The sequence below is a fragment of the Panthera tigris genome, chromosome B3 (genome assembly GCF_018350195.1).
Source record: "Panthera tigris isolate Pti1 chromosome B3, P.tigris_Pti1_mat1.1, whole genome shotgun sequence".
Taxonomy (NCBI): Eukaryota; Metazoa; Chordata; class Mammalia; order Carnivora; family Felidae; genus Panthera; species Panthera tigris.
The window spans coordinates 10385772-10402642 of record NC_056665.1 but is presented as its reverse complement, the minus strand read 5'-3'; the positions used below and the strand labels follow the sequence as shown (position 1 = coordinate 10402642).

At 40.8% G+C, this 16871-nt stretch overlaps 1 protein-coding gene across 1 annotated transcript in view; it reads right to left on the bottom strand.

Annotated features, from left to right (window-relative positions):
• SV2B (synaptic vesicle glycoprotein 2B) overlaps window positions 1–16871 on the bottom strand; it is a 208697-nt gene that overhangs the window by 17814 nt on the left and 174012 nt on the right. The window contains 2 exon segments of the mRNA XM_007078246.3: window positions 13963–14127; window positions 16441–16529. Coding sequence (XP_007078308.2) covers window positions 13963–14127; window positions 16441–16529 — 254 coding nt within the window.

The window sequence follows — 16871 nt, the reverse complement described above, 5'->3', positions numbered from 1 at the left end:
TTTCTTAATATATCCTTCTCTTTAATATAGTAATAGGCTGCTGATGTGGCCTTCAGATATATTTTAATGTTCTGGCGAGGGTGGGTGAGGGAGCAGAGCCATAAATCATAATGGGCCTGACGCAAGCAGACCTTAAAATGTATCTCCAAGTGAGTTATAAAAAGCCAAAGTTATAAAGAAAGAGATAAAAGGAGAAAGGGCCATGGCATATTTTATGAGTCTTTATATAAATCATCCCCTATCTCTAATTTATATACTGAACTGGTCCAAGATTCTTCATACAGGAGAGTTAAAAGGCTGAAAGGAAAGTTTGCACAAGTATCTTATGGAACTTGTCCTGTAAGAAAACAGGATCCGTTGGCAATCCAGAGTCCATGGCAGAATTATTACTACAAACACTTTATGTCAATGGTTAGTCTACCAAAGGATCTAAACTGTGCCCAAAATTGTATCAATTTAGTCACGTGTTTTACCTGATGGCATCCTCAAGAAACTCAGTCTAATTAAAGAGATAAACAAGGAAACTAATCATTAAAATTTAGTGTGATAATGATCAAGAGAGAGGTATGTCATAAGATATTTCAAAGGGGGCACTTTTCAGGGAGAATATTTCAGGGAGAATATAAACAATGGGTACAGTTCTCCAAAGCTTCTGCACGTATATCTTATTATATCATAAGCCTTCCAGGTACAGTAAAATGAAACAGAATGGTCAAGAAAGGAACTGGAATTCTAGTCTCTCACACATTATCTCATGTCAGGTCCTAATCTGATGTAAAGCAGAGTGTAAACAAGGGAATCGTTGGCTTCAGAAAATATATGCTTGGACCTAGTTTGCTTAAAGAATGGAGGAAACTGAAAATGTTGTCTGAACTCTCTATATAATTTCCTAAATTCCCCAAATGTAGTCATCAGGCTTTTTCCCCACCTCTGATACCATTCTCCAGAAAATGAAGAGTAGGGTCCCAACTTTCAGAGCTTAATCACCAAGAGGTCTCAGGCAAGTCTTTTCTCCTCTCTAAGCTTGCATTTAAAAATCTTTAAAACAGGGGTATGGAGGAGGTGTTTCTTCCCAGCTCCATATGGTTCTATAAATGAGAAGGGCCTTAACTGTGTGTTGCCTGAGAGGAAATAAAAGATATGGCCTAGGATATGGTCATCTTACTTCTCCACATTATGAAAATATGCTCTCACGGAGAATAGGAAGATATTTATGAAAGGAAATATTGGTGCCAATGTCAATCAAATAGTCTCTAAAAACACATACTTATGCCTCAGTGAATCTGCCAGTAAACCCAATTTCCTTGCTTCCATTTCTTTCACACTCAAGGCCAACCAAGTGCCAAAATCGCAAGAACTCATCCTGTCTCTTTTACAAAGATCCTAGCATGTGTATAGCATTTGGGAATAAAATCTTAAACAGAATGACAAAAGCAGAATATAGGGGGGCACCTGGGTGACTCAGTCGGTTCAGCTCCCAACTCTTGATCGTGGCTCAGGTCACGATCTCACAGTTCATAAGACTGAGCCCCACGCTGGACTCTGTGCTGACAGCTGGAGCTTGCTTAGGATTCTCTCTCCCCCTCTCTCTCTGCCCCTCCCCCAATCACATGGTCTCTCTCTCTCTCTCTCTCTCTCCTCCTCAAAATAAATAAATAAACTGTTAAAAAGTAGAATATAGGGGTGTTGCCTGGGTGGCTCAGTCAGTTATGTGTCTGACTCTTGATTTCAGCTCAGGTCATGATCTCACAGTTTGTGAGTTTGAGCCCCACATTGGGCTCTTCGCTGACAGTGTGGAACCTGCTTGGGATTGTCTGTCTACATATGTCTTGCCCCTCCCCTCCCTCTCAAAAGTAAATAAATAAACATTTTTTTTAAGCAGACTATAGAGTCACCTGGGTGGCTCAGTCAGTTAAGCATCTGACTTTGGCTCAGGTCATGATCTCACAGCTCATGAGTTCAAGCCCCATGTCAGACTCTGTTCTTACAGCTTGGAGCCTGGAGCCTGCTTTGGATTCTGTGTCTCCCTCTCTCTCTGCTCTTCCCCTACTCATGCTCTGTCTCTCTGTCTCTCAAAGATATTTTTTTAAGTAAAAAGTAGAATATAGGGAAAAAAAGAAATAACAAAGATAAAGCAATTATTAATTTGCAAGAGAAAAAAAGTAGAACTTCATATGCAAATAAAGTTATAAACATCCTAAATAAAATATTAATTTAAACACACTAAAATATGGAAAGGACTAAAATTCCTTCAACTGGTAAATGGATGAAAATGTAGTAGTACATTCATACCATGGACTAGTACTCTGCCATAAAATAAACTGCTAAATGTGCAATGACATAGATAGAGCTCAAGTACATAATGCTAAGTGCAAAAAAAAAATGGATTAAAAGCTTCGTATTACAAAATTCCATTTATGTGACAAAGAGATCATTGGCTGCCAGGGACTGGAGGTGGAGTAAGGATTGACTGCAAAGTGGCATGAGGAAATCTGGGGAGTAACGAATCTATTCTGTATTTGGATTGACTGTATGCACTTGGCAAGCTCACAGAACTGTACTGTAAAAAGGGCAAATTTTACTGTATATAAATTATACCCCAATAAAAAGGAAGTCAAAACAAATTTCTAAGGTAATAATAGCTACCAAAAAAACTGAAACCAAGCACAAATACTAGATCAACTCAACACTCCCATATCCCGTAAATGCTTAGCAAAAGAGAAGATGTACCCATTTCTTTAAAAAGTCTCTACTGTCCTACATAAGATATCTGACTTTCAACCAAAAATTACAAGATACACAAAGAGGCAAGAACAAAACATTATGTCAAAACAAAGTAATATTACAAAAACAGAAATAAAGTGGTGCCTAGGTGTTTGAGTTGGTTAAGTGACTCTTGATTTTGGCTCAGGTCATGGTATCACAGTGGGGAGAGGGAGCCCCACGTTGGGCTTCATTCTGGGCATGAAGCCTGCTTAAGATTCTCTTTCAGGGTGCCTGGATGGCTCAGTCATTTAAGCATCCAACTCTTGGTTTCAGCTCAGGTCATGATCTCATGGTTCATGAGTTCGAGCCCCACATCAGCTCTGTGCTGACAGTGTGGAGCCTGCTTGGGATTCTCTCTCTCTCCCTCTCTCTCTGCCCCTCCCTACCCCCCTCTCTCTCTCTCTCAAAAAAAAAATAAATAAACTAAAAAAAGAAGATTCTCTCCTCTCCTTCTGCCCCTCCGCCCCGCCCCCACTGCTTGCACATTCTCTGTCTCAAAATAAATAAATAAAAACTATATATATATACATATGTATATATATAATCATTGCTGGAATTATTATTTAATTTAAAATAACTAGAATTAACATATTAAAGCCCTAACGGAAAAGGTGGATAACATGCATACATGATGGAGAATTCTATCACAAAGAGGTAAACTATTAGAAAGAATCAAATAGAAATGCTAGAAATTTTGTTAAAACAGTACAACAGATTAAGAATACCCTTAATGGACTCATCAGGGACTCATCATATTCAAGGAAGGAATTACATAGCTTGTATATAACTCAAGGGAAATTACCAAAACTAAAACATAAAGAGAAAAATAAAGGGGAAACCCCAGAAAAGAGAATTCAGAGACTTGGGGAAACTATCAAACAATCTAACGTAAGTGCAATTGGAATTTCAGAAAGAAAAGAGAGAAAAAATTTGGCATAGGACCTATTTGAAGAGATAATGGCTAAAAATTTTCCTAAATTAATGAAACAGGCCAAACCACAACTCCAAGAAACTCATAGAACCTCAAGCAGAAACTCATAGAACCTCAAATATTATCAACTTACATTTGAAACTTGGATCTTCATAAAGAAATGAAGCCCTCTAGAAATGGCTAAATTATAGGGATATATAAAAAAAAAACATCTTTTTTCTTTTTTAAGTCACTATAAATGATAACTGAGTGTCTAATGTAAAAATAGGGGGTGCCTGGGTGGCTCTGTTGGTTAAGCATCTGACTCCTGATTTCAGCTCAGGTCATGATCTCGCAGTTCGTGTTTTTGAGCCCTGCATCAGGCTTTGTGCTGAAAGCATGGAGCCTGCTTGGGATTCTCTCTCTCTCTCTCTCTCTCTCTCTCTCTCTCTCTCTCCCTCTCTCTCTCCCTCTCCCTCTCCCTCTCTCTCTCCCTCTCCCTCTCTCTCTCCCTCTCCCTCTCTCTCTCTCTCTCTCCCTCTCCCTGTATGCTCCCCAGTTCACATGTTCTCATTCTCTCCCTCCGTCTCTCTCTCCCTCTCTCTCACAAAATATTGTGCGCCCTAGCATATGTAAAAGTAAACTGCATGACAGTAGCATAAAACATGACAGAAAATGACAGTGTTCTATTGAAAAGCTCTCACATGACGTGTGAAGTTAATATATTATTTGAAGATAGTGATTAATGAAAGATATATATTGTAAGCTCAAGGCAACCACTCAATTTTTTTAAAAGAGGAATAAATAATAAGCTAGTAGTGAAGGTAAAACAGAATTATGAAAATAATATAAAACAGAGCAGAAAACAGTAAAAAAAAGAGAATAGAGAAAACAGCTAACAATATGATAGAAAAAGTGGAACTATATGCTATCTATAAGGAACCTACTTAACTCCAAAAACATAATAAAAGAAAAAAATGGAAACAGTAAATACCAATCAGAAGAATCCTGGAGATTCAGATAATATCAGATAAAGTAAACTTAGGGCAAGGAATATTATCAGGGAATAAGGGGTATATTACATAATGATAAAGGCATCAATTCACCAGTAAGACAAAACCAATACAAATGTGTATGCACCTCACAACAGAACTTTAAAAAAAGAAAGCCCTATAGCATACAGATTGCATTATCTGGCCAAAACATAAATATATATATATTATATTTTGACACTTCTAAATAATTTTGAGATGAAGAGTAAATATTATGGGAAAATATAAAATAGATATAGGAAGTTGATGCTGCTGAAGCAAAATTGAAGTGAAATGTTCCTAATTAAATTCATTCACTTTTTAAAAAATATCAAGAAATATGAAAAAGAAACTAAGACATAAAGAAAGAAATATGAGAAAAAATATTATTATTTAAATATAAAATATGCAAAACTCCAGTAAGACTGATTGTAAAAAAAGACTAAAAGCGCAAATGGGTAGTATTAGTAGTAAAAAGGAAGAATTTATTGTTACAAATCTAATAAAAACATATATATCATAAGACAATGTTGTGAAGAACTTTGTGACAATATAATTAAAGCTTAAAAGAAATAATTTTCCAAAAGAAAAATGAGCATATCTGAATATATTAATGCCATTTAAAAATGAATTGTTAATCAAAATCTGTTACCTCAATTAATGGCAAGCTGATATGGTTAGAGAGGCTATCTTTACCAAACCCTCAAGGAATCAACTACCACTACCTTACACAATTTGTTTTAGAAGAAAAAGTGTGTGTGTGTGTGGGGGGGGGGGGTGGTAATAAACTTGATAACAAAGGCAAATGGAAAAAGTATAAGGAAAATATATACCATCTTATGAACAGGTGTAAAAATCCTAAATAGTACTTTAGCAAATCAAATTTGTCAATCTATTGCCATGAAACAAATTAACAATGAATTAGTAATACAGATCCCAGGAATCAAGTATGGTTGAAAACCAGAAAAACTATTATTTTAACGTATCATATGAGTAGGTCCAAGGAGAAAACCATATAATTATCATAGTAGATGCAGAAAAACATTTGACAGACTCAATATACTTTTTTGACAAAAAAGAAGCTCGGCATAATCAAAACCGCAGAGATTTTTCTTAACTTTCTAAAGACTAAGATTCAAAACATACAGCAGATATCATATTTAAGGATGAGATACCAAAAGCACCCACTGATGTCAAGATACCCATTAGTCCTGCTCCTATCCATCACTGAGCACAACACAACGAAAAGAGAACATAGTTATAGGGAGAAGAAAGGAAGAGATAAAATTATCATTAATTTTTGTCAATGTGTTTGCCACATATAAGAACCAAGCAAATCTACCAAGAAGTTATCAAAATGAATAGAGTTGTGTCAATGTGTTAGATCAAAAAAAAAAAAAAACATGTATAAGGGAAAAAGGTGAAGAAGGGGCAAGAAAAGAAAGAGAAGAGAAGGAGGAGAGAAGAGGGAGGAAGAGGAGAAAAAGAGAGGGTAAAGGTCCCACTCACAATAGCAGCAGGAACAATAAAGCATCAGTAATAAGCCTCAAAAAATACATACGAGATTTTTTGTAATGTTTATTTATTTTTGAGAGAGAGAGAGAGAGAGAGAGAGAGAGCAGGAGGAGCACAGAGAAAGGGAGACAGAGGATGCAAAGCAGGCTCTGCACTGACAGCAGAGAGCTCGATGCGGACTCAAACTCACAAACCACGAGATCATGACCTGAGCTGAAGTCAGCACTTAACCGACTGAGCCACCCACATGCCCCGTGAGATCTTTATAGAGAATATTTTAAACCAATATTGAAGGGCATAAAACAATGACTAAGTAAACAGAAATGCGGTATTCAATGATTGGAAGATTCTACTTTGTAAAGATGTCCCCCGATGAATCTAGACCTTCTATGTCACTCCAATCAAAATCCCAACCAGCTGTTGTTAATGGAATTTTAGAACTTGATCCTAAAACTCATCTGGAACAGCACAGGGGCAAAATCAGCCAAGAAAAATGTTAAGAACGAGGTGGAAGAATCTGGAAACACAACAAAACAATGAAGTTCCAGCAATAACGTCAGCGTGGTAAAGGAAGAGATAAATTAGAACCATGGACCCAAACGGAAAGCCGAGAAATACAGTCACACATATACGGAAAAGTCACTTACGATAAAAGTGTTACTACATAGCAACAGGTGAGAGATGGGCAATTTCATAAATGTAGAAACAACTGGTTATTCCTATGGGAGAAAAATCAAATGATTTCTCTGATAGATGGAGACCACCTCCAGGCAAATTAAGGGCTGGAGTGTGAAAAGAAGCTTTCAAACTTAGAGAAACAAACAGAAAATGACTTTGGACTTCCAACAGGAAGGATTTCTTAAATTAGAGCCAAAAGGCACAAATCTTAAAGGTAAGTGGCAAAACTGGTGTTAGAATACAAAATCTCTGCCCAAGAAAGGACAGTTTACGCAAAAGTTAAAAAGCAAATCTCAAAATGTCACAGCCGAGAGGAACCCAAGGAGGCATGACTGACCACTAATTATGATGTAGTGTCCTGGATGGAACCTGGAACAGACAGAGAGCAGCGGGTAAAAGGAAATCCAAGGAAAGCATGGACTTTACTGATACCATACTGATATTGGTTTATTAATCGTAACCCATGTGCCATGGTAATATAAGATATTATAACAGAACAAACAAGGGGTTGGGTATATGGAAACTCTGCACTATCTTTGCAATTTTTCTGTGAAACTAAAATTGTTCGATAATAAATAAGACTTATTTTTTTAAAAACACAGAAAAATTTCAAACATATAGTTGACAATTGGTTTTTACAAATAAATGTAAAGAACTCATGAGCTGTAGACTGAGTGTGTGGGTCCCCCCCAAATCCATATGTTGAAACCTAATCCTCAATGTGATGGTATTAAGAGGTAGGGCCCCTGGGAGGAATTAGGTCATGAGAGTCATGAAGGGGATTGGTGCCTTTGTAAAAGGGGCCCCAGGAAGCTCCCTCCTGCGTTTCTCCTTGTGAGCACACAGCAAGCAGACTGCCATCTAGGAACCAGGAAGAGGACCCTCACCAGACACAGAATCTCCCTGTGCCTTCACCTTGAACTTCCAGCCTCCAGAACTGGAAGAAATAAATTTCTGTTGTTTATAAGCCACCCAGTCTGTGGTATTTTGCTATGGCAGCTTGAAGGGACTCAGATATCATGCAAATTAATATGAAAATGATTATCCAATGACTGAAATAAACGGAGCCCATGAACAGGTGCAGAAGAAGAAACCTGAAGAGCCAAGAAATACAGGAAAAGATACTCAAACTCATCAGGACTAGAAAATGCCAATTAAATGACAGAGAGACCACATCACCCTCCTCAATCCCACAAACCGAGACTGAGCCCAGTTGTAGTGAAACAGGTGCACTCATCCTGCTCAGTGGGAAGTGTACTTTGTACAAGCCTCGTGGAGACCAGTGTGGCACTGAGGCTGAAGGTGTTCACATCCTTCCATCCAGCGATTCCACCTCTAGGTATATAAGCTAGAAACGTCTTCCACAAGAACACATATAGTCAAAAACTGCGAATGATTTAAATGTCCATCAAAAGAAGAAGAGACAAAGGGGTGCCTGGGTGGCTCAGTCAGTTGAGTGTCTGACTCTTGATTTTGGCTCAGGTCCTGATCCCAGGGTCGTAGGATTGAGCCCTGTGTCCATGCTGGCTGTGGAACCTGCTTAAGATTCTCTCTCTCCGTCTGCCCCTCCCCTGCTCACATGTGCACATGTGTGAGTGCTCTTTCTCAAAAAAAAGTAAATAAATAAGCAAATAAATAAAGCACAACTACATTATGGAATGCTCACATAATGGGATTTAAATTAATGAAACTGAATTATGTAGCTATATTAACGAATTCAAAGAATCTTCAAAACCCTAATTTATACAAAAAAACAAGTTGTGAAATTTATAGTATAATTATACATTTACATTTATAACATAGTATGATATTTATCTAAACTTTAAACCACACAAAAGAATACTGTACAATGTTTGTAGATATATAAACACATGGGGAAAATACAAAAACACTCATGAATATAACACACCAAATTTATTAACAATGGTGATCATGGGGCACCTGGGTGGCTTAGTCAGCTGAGCATCCAACTTCAGGTCAGGTCATGATCTCGCAGTTCGTGAGTTCAAGCCCCCCGTCGGGCTCTGTGCTGACAGCTCAGAGCCTGGAGCCTGCTTTGGATTCTGTGTCTCCCTCTCTCCCTGCCCCTCCCCTGCTTGTGCTCTCTCTCTCTCAGAAATAAATAAACATTTAAAAATTTTTTAAAAAAAGCAATGGTGATCATCATGCTTTGGGAGAGGGAAGGATCGCACCAAGTGACACAGAGTGAGTAATATTTAATCTACTTTAAAATCTGGAGTAAATATAGCCTAGTTTATGATTTTATAATGTTAGGTGCTCTGAATAGGGTTGTTGGCATTATTCTCCATTCTCCACATATTTGATGTATTTCACAATGGAATTAAAAAGAAAGGAGACAGAACAATTGTTATTTGCAAATGATGAGATCATATAACAATAGCAAAGGGAAACTGTTAGGACTAATAAAAGAGCTTAGTTAGATACCAGATAAACACACCAAAATCAATAGGATCTCTATTTATTTGCAATAACCTGTGTAAATGTTTGATGGGGAGAAAGCAAACCCATTTTCAGAAGCCAATTAAGTTATAAAATATCCTGGAAGGGTCTCCACAAAGAACTAGGCAGGGCCTACATTAAATTACAAAATTTTACACTGAGCAATTTTATCAACTCTGAACCATGATGTATGTTTTATATCTCAACATTACGGTGCTCAGATATGGAATTGGAGGCTTACACAGGTCAGAGAGGGTTTGGCTAGTCTCTGATGCGTATAGACTTAGAACCTAGTCCCTTAAGCTTCTTCCTCAGACCCAGAAGCCAGAAGGTGCATTTACACATTTCCCAGCCTTTGGAAGTTCACGGACCTTCACTGCCCTGAAACAGACCCCTGCAGCTGAAGAAATTTCTTATGCATGCCTCACTACAAGGAGCTTTGAACAGTGTGGGTTACACCTCAGTGTGATGCATGAAACCAACCTTCTCTTTTCTGCTACACTAGCTGCCTTATTTCAGAGATCAACCCCCTGACCTTCCATTAGAATTCATTAGATGGTATCTCATTGTGGCTTTGATTTGTATTTCTCTGATGATGAGTGATGTTGAGCATCTTTTCATGTGTCTGTTAGCCATCTGGATGTCTTCTTTGGAAAAATGTCTGTTCGTGTCTTCCACCCATTTCTTCACTGGATTATTTGCTTTTTGGGTGTTGAGTCTGATAGCTTTTCTCCTATTTTTTCCCCTGGCTGATTGCCTTGTATAATCTCCTTCCCCGGTCCTAACCCTCCCAGAAAGGAGACCCGCCAAGCAGAAATTCCTTCCCATTGGAAAGGGTAAGTTAATTAATTAATTACTTTACACATGCTCTGGGGCAAAACGCTATCCTCCTTTCAATTAACAGTAAGAGAAGCCTGGCCTGACATTTTGGCTCAGGGTTTAGAATACAAACTTTTTCTCTTGCCTTTCTTGCACTTTCCAAAAACTCATGAGTTCTACCACAAAAGCGGTGTGAGAACTCAGAGCCCCCTGATCCCATTAGATGCACCAGGAGGCTGCAGATGGTGCTTGGGGGACCGGCCAAAACTGATCTGTGTATACTTTGGTTTCTTCTTGGTGCCAGAGATGGTCTTTCAGCAGGATGAAGTTCAGGTTTCAAGAGGTTCTCTTTTATTGACAAAGCCTGTGGGTTTCCCCCATGTGGGGTAGTCAGTAAAGTAAATAATTTCTATCTAAATTTTAAATTAGCAAAATGTGGATAAAATCAGCAAAGTGTGGATTGGAGAAGTGTCCCACCCAAGCTAGAGAGCAGCAGTTAACTCTCGGAAGAGGCTTGGGGTTTTCAAAGATGAGGGGTCTTCTACTGTACGACCGGCAGGTGGCAGCAAAATCCAAGAAAAGAAATCAGGTTCCTTCATTTCTTAGATCAGTTTCAATGTTCCTAATCTTCCAAGTTAAAAAACCCCCTTTATATTCATTCAAACAATTTGCTGGGAGTAAAAAATATGGGCTTCACGTGATAGCGGGCTACTTTTAGGATCCACTGGTTAAAAAACATATAAATGTCAAGTTAAAATGAACTCACCGCTACTTTTGAAGGAATTTATATTTTACTAATTACACAAAAATAGCCATGTGCTCTTGAAATGTAGAAATATGGCAGCATATCTGTGCATGTGGAATGTTTACATCCATTCTCAGACAATGCTTGGCATGCCTATGTATTCTCAGACCCTTGGCAATAACTGTATGGTCGCCTAGGGTCCTGAGTCCATTGGAGATCACTGCTTTCATGAACCCTGGCTTCCTCCTCACTCCCACCCGGAAGCTTGACACAAGTTTCCGGAGGCTGAGAAAGTTTAGAAGAACTGAGTGGATCAGAAGTTCCCATTTTCTATGTACCTAGGTCTAAGAACTCTAAAACCAGCCTGTTGCAAACCATGAGGCTTCTGGCATTGCAATGAAGTTTTCAATGCAGAAAATACCATGTGACACAGGGCCTCTGTGGGAATGGAGAGTTTCCCAGTGAGACACTATCTGGAGTTAACCAAGGGTCTGGGATCGAAGTCCGACTGTTCTATTTACATTGGATGCGTGACTTGGGCAAGCCAGTCAGCCTCTCTGAGTTTCTGTACCCTCAAGCATATTCCTTGCCTCCTGAAGGGTTCCATCATTTTTGTGAGGATTAAATGTAATAGTCTAGGGGCACCTGGGTGGCTCAGTCGGTTAAGTGTCTGAGTTGGGCTCAGGTCATGATCTTGCGGTCCATGGGTTCGAGTCCTGCATCAGGCTCTGTGCTGACACCTTAGAGCCTGGAGCCTGCTTGGGATTCTTTGTGTATCCCTCTCTCTCTGCCCCTCCCCCGCTCATGCACTCGCTCTCTCTCTCTCTCTCTCTCTCTCTCTCAAAAATAAACATTAAAAAATAATAATAAATAAACAAACTATCAAATGCAATAGTCTATATAAAGCGCTTAAGGCAGCTGCCAGCACATAGAAATGCTTCATAATGTCAACGGTCATGTTATGCTTATAAGCCTCATTAGCCATGTCATACTATGGTCACTACTACTAACATCACAATAGAATATCAATGAACATTGGAAACTTCATAAATGAGGTCTTTTTTACTGACTCGGTCTGTGCAGGGAATGGTGTCACATCATGGGTGACATCTGGCCATCCGTAATGTCCCTTAGTTTCCAACACTTACAAAGAGTTCTTATAAAGCAAGGGCAACATTTCTTCCTTGGCAACGTCAGCACAAAGTCGCCTGACTTAACAGCAAAGAGCCCTGAGAGTGAGAAATCCCGGGGTAACTGCCGTCCATCCCCACTAGCTGCCATCGCTGGAGTGACCACTCTCAGCAGATTTCAGTGACTGAAGTGTCTGCACAGAGGCCATGTGCATGCGTGGGCAGTAAGTGTGTAGATGTTTGTGACCGGACTTCTGCATTTAAACAAACATCATCTATGGGGCGCCTGGGTGGCCATCAGGCTGAACAACCACCGCCTGATTTGGGCTCAGGCCACGATCCCAAGGTCATGAGATCAAGCCCCGTGGCGGGCTCTGAGCAGAGCATGGAGCCCGTTTGAGCTTTTCTTTTTTTTAAGGTTTTTTTTTTCTTTTTTAAGTTTATTTATTTTGAGAGAGACAGAGACAGAGTGGGGGAGGGACAGAGAGAAAGGCAGAGAGAGAACCCCAAGCAGGCTCCGCACTGCAGCACAGAGCCGGACGTGGGGCCTGAACTCACGAAACCGTGACATTATGACCTGAGCTGAAACCAAGAGTCGGACACCTAACCGACTGAGCCACCCAGGCGCACCAAGGTTTTCTCTCTCTCTATCCCTCCCCTCTCTCTCCTTCTCTCTCTCTCTTGAAAAAAAATTAATAATTTTTTTTTAAACACATCATCTGAAAGTCTGAATTCCTTGTCCACTCATGCTTGGTCCTAACCTTCTTCCCCAAAGGTCTCATATTTGTAGAAATAATATTCCCCTTTTCATCTGACACTCTCTGTCTCATCCTAAAGAGCAGCGAATGTTTGCTAAGGGGCAGCCTATCAGAGCAATCCAGGCTAGCCTGCAGCAGACATCCTCCTATCCTCCCTGGACTGCACCCAGACACAGGCTCCTCTCCCAGTGTGGCTGACTGATGGCCAGGGCCACTTCTCTCAGATGCTTAGCTGGGCACAGGGACCGTGGGACCCCATGCACCGCAGGGCGGAATTCTTGGTGTCAAACCTTGTACAGAGGTGGTAAATATGGAGCAGTTTACATCACTGACACTGAACTACCTGGGTATTTCTGGTGCCACCATGCAGCCTGGCTTGATGAGCCTGCAAAGTGCAATTCAGGAAGGGAAACAGGAGTAAACGTTCGGCTGAGTAAATCATGTGGTCTGGGGTCAGCTTTAATGTACTGTCCTGGACCCATCTGGGGGCCTGCAGAGACCGGCCTCAAAGAGGCATTCTTAAAGCCCAGTGCGGGGGACGGTCCATGTCACTGGTCCCAGGAATGGGAAGAGAAGTAAAAGGGATTGATGAGACAGCCCCACAAAGATGTGGATTCTTGCAAGACAGCACTGCTTTTGCCCCTCTTTATGGCAGTGAGCCATGCAGACCCACCCTCGGAGGTAATATTAGATGAAAGAATCATATAAGATAGCATCATATCAGCATCTGGAGTCGCTTCTAGAGAACTTCCAAACTCAAAGAAAAACCTCAAAACCAGACATTGGTTTGGCATAGGGATCTCAACCCTCTGGGTTGAGAGGGTAAGAGGCCACAGCCCTGTGGGCATCTCCATTAAAGGTGTGAGGTCTCAGGAAAAGTGGTCTGATTGCCTCTCCTCAGTCAAATGTCCCCATCCTTGGATGAATCAGCCTCTAGCCAGGAGATTAGGGATGACTGGAGGCCAGCACCACACAGAGCCCCAGGATGCCTCATTATATCTCTGGCAACAGAGTAAAGCCATGGTACTACAATAGCCTCGGAGCTCATCCTCCTGCCATATTGAATTCTCTTTCCAATGGCCCCCCTGCCAAGAACAGTCCCCGCAGACTATCACCTTGATCCGGGGAGAGTCCGTGGTCTCTCACTTACTTGTCGTTCACAAGTTTCCCGCGTCGGTGAATCTGATTCTCCATCGTGAAGTTGATGGTGGCATCGTATACGTGCTCACCGACAAACACCTTCATTTTGGACTTGTATTCTACGTCTTGAAAATACCGAATCATATCAGGGAACCAAACCGTCAGTCCATAGTAGCTGTAATAGAGAAGACAGCACATTCGAGCAGCAACATGCTTTGTGCCTTCATGATCAGAGTCCACATTCCTAGGCTGGTGTAAATCAAGCTCATTTTAAATGTATGAATATGGTTCATGATTAGAAACTCCAGTATTATCACTCATCACACGAACAGATCTCAGGAAAAAATCACAACCATCTCCATAGATGCTGAAAAGCCATGTGACTTTTTTAAAAATGTCATTCCTGACTTAAAGAAACACCAATAGATTGGGAACCGGTGGGCACTTCCTTAACACATAAGAAGATACACATCTCAGTTCAAAAAGGAAATGGTAAAGGCACTCTCACTAACATCAGAAACAAGACCAGGACACCTATTATCCCCACCACTGTTTAACACCACATCTTACGTCTTGGCCAACTCCGTTAGGCAGGAGCAAAAACAGGAATCTAAAACTGTGAAGCAAGAGGTAAGACTATCTCCATTTACTGGGATGACAAATGTATCGAATATACTGTTGAGTGAGAAAAGCAGATGTGTGTTCCTTTAAATAAAGAATAAATAAAGAAAATAAAGAAATGAAGAAGAAATAAGAATGAGAAACTATGTCTATACCTCTCTATTGTTTCAACATTTGAAATGCATTGCCTGTTCAACAAAATTAAATCAGATGTAAATAAATATAAATAAGACCTATTTTAGAACTATCAGAGAATTGAATCCTTGTGTTTACTATCTTTAGCTTCTCAAATGTTTCCTTCTCATTTAGACAGAGGAAGTGGGGGGGAATAGGGTCTGGTTTACTTTCTAGCTTTACCTATTCGGGTCTCCATGAATAGGTATGGAGAGAAAGTAGGTCTCGCCATGTTCCTCCATGAGTCAAAGAGCTAATAGACCCCCTTTAATTTCCTTTGGGTACAAGTGACGGTGAACAAAGCAATTTCACAAACGGAAGTTTAAAATCTCATTGAAAGTTTCTCGCTGATAACAGCAATTTATTGAGCACTTATTAAGTGCCAGAAACTACTGCAAGCACTTTCTACCTACAGTAAGTAGCCTCACAATGCGGTAAATGGCTGAAGTGGCATAAAGAGGGTCATTATATTTGGAGGGGCATGAAATGACAGGGATGAGAACCTACCAGTTAAGAGAGGAGCCAGCTAATCACCAATCCTGTTACATTCGATTTTCCTTATTGGGGGGGGGGGGGACATTATTGCAATGTTTCACTGTTTTATCTATTTAAAATCACAGTGCAACTGATGGCCGCCTACTCAGGCCTTGTTCCCTGCTTGTTCCTCAAGAACAGAAGCTAGATTTTGTTTCAGCAGCAATGGTATCTTTAGCTCAGAGGCCAATCCTGACTAGTCTGAAATCCCTGGTAAATCACATCCCCTTTGCCAGTGATTAGTTAGGCAGTAGGTGTGTGACACATCTGGCTAATAAAGCAGAGAGAAAGGCTGCTGGGGAGGGGGGTGTGCTACTGAGAAAGCATTCCTTGCTGTTAAAAAGAGAAGCTCGGGGGGCGCCTGGGTGGCTCAGTTGGTTAAGCATCCGACTTCGGCTCAGGTCATGATTTCACGGTCCGTGAGTTTGAGCCCCGCGTCGGGCTCTGTGCTGCCAGCTCAGAGCCTGGAGCCCGCTTCGGATTCTGTGTCTCTTTCTCTCTCTGCCCCTCCCCTGCTCACACTCTCTCTCTCTCTCTCTCTCTCTCTCAAAAATAAATAAACATTTTAAAAAATTGAAGATAAAAGCAGGAGCTCAGAGAGAGGCAGCCTCTTCCTCCTTGGAACATTTTCCCATTGGTGTTTTTGTTTGATTTGTTTTGTTTTAATTTTTTTAATGTTTATTTATTTTTGAGACAGAGAGATACAAAGCACGAGCAGGGGAGGGGTAGAGAGAATGGGAGACACAGAATCCAGAGCCGGCTCCAGGCTGAGCGGTCAGCACAGAGCTCGACGCAGGGCTCGGACTCACAAAACCCGAGGTCACGACCTGAGCCGAAGTTGGACGCTTAACCGACTGAGCCACCCAGGCACCCCACCCCCATTGTTGACGGGATGCCAAGAAGAGGTCAGGCATCTGGCTATCACCAGGAAAACTATAGCCTGAGGCTGAAATGCCACCTTGAGCCTGTCTCTCTATGGAATTCTTGTTACAAAGGAGAAGACATGCCCTTGTTGTAGAAGCTACTAGAATGGGTTGCCTGTTACTTGCAGCCAAAAGCATCCAGACTCTATGTGTTAGAACTAATTGTAATCTTCGGTAATTTATAGATGAGGCACTTGCACAGGGAAATTAAGGAGGTTAAGTAAGACAGAATTTACCTTAAAGCCATGGTGAACCAGACCACGGCCAGAATCAGTGTGTTCATCCTGTAGGGTCCCATCACGCAGTACATAGCATTATCCCAGACCTGTAACCCACACAGAGAAAAGTTATTAAAGCAAGGGACTTGTGACCTGGAAGATCTCATTTCTAAGATGTTCTGATAAATTCGCAAGGAACCCACGAGAGAATGAGGAACCACGGTCTCCTAGAAGCAGCAACGCTGTTCAAATAACAAAGAAAGTCTCTTCTCTTCTCACTGCCTGGCCTCAGCCTCCAACATAACAGTCCTAGAGCATCTTTCCTGGGAACATGACAATATTCCACACATGTCATCAAAAGCACACTGAGTTGGGATTCTGAGACACTGAATAACCTTGAGTAGTGAGTTCTGCTCCCTGTGTGGGAACGGGTGATATTCCCAACATTT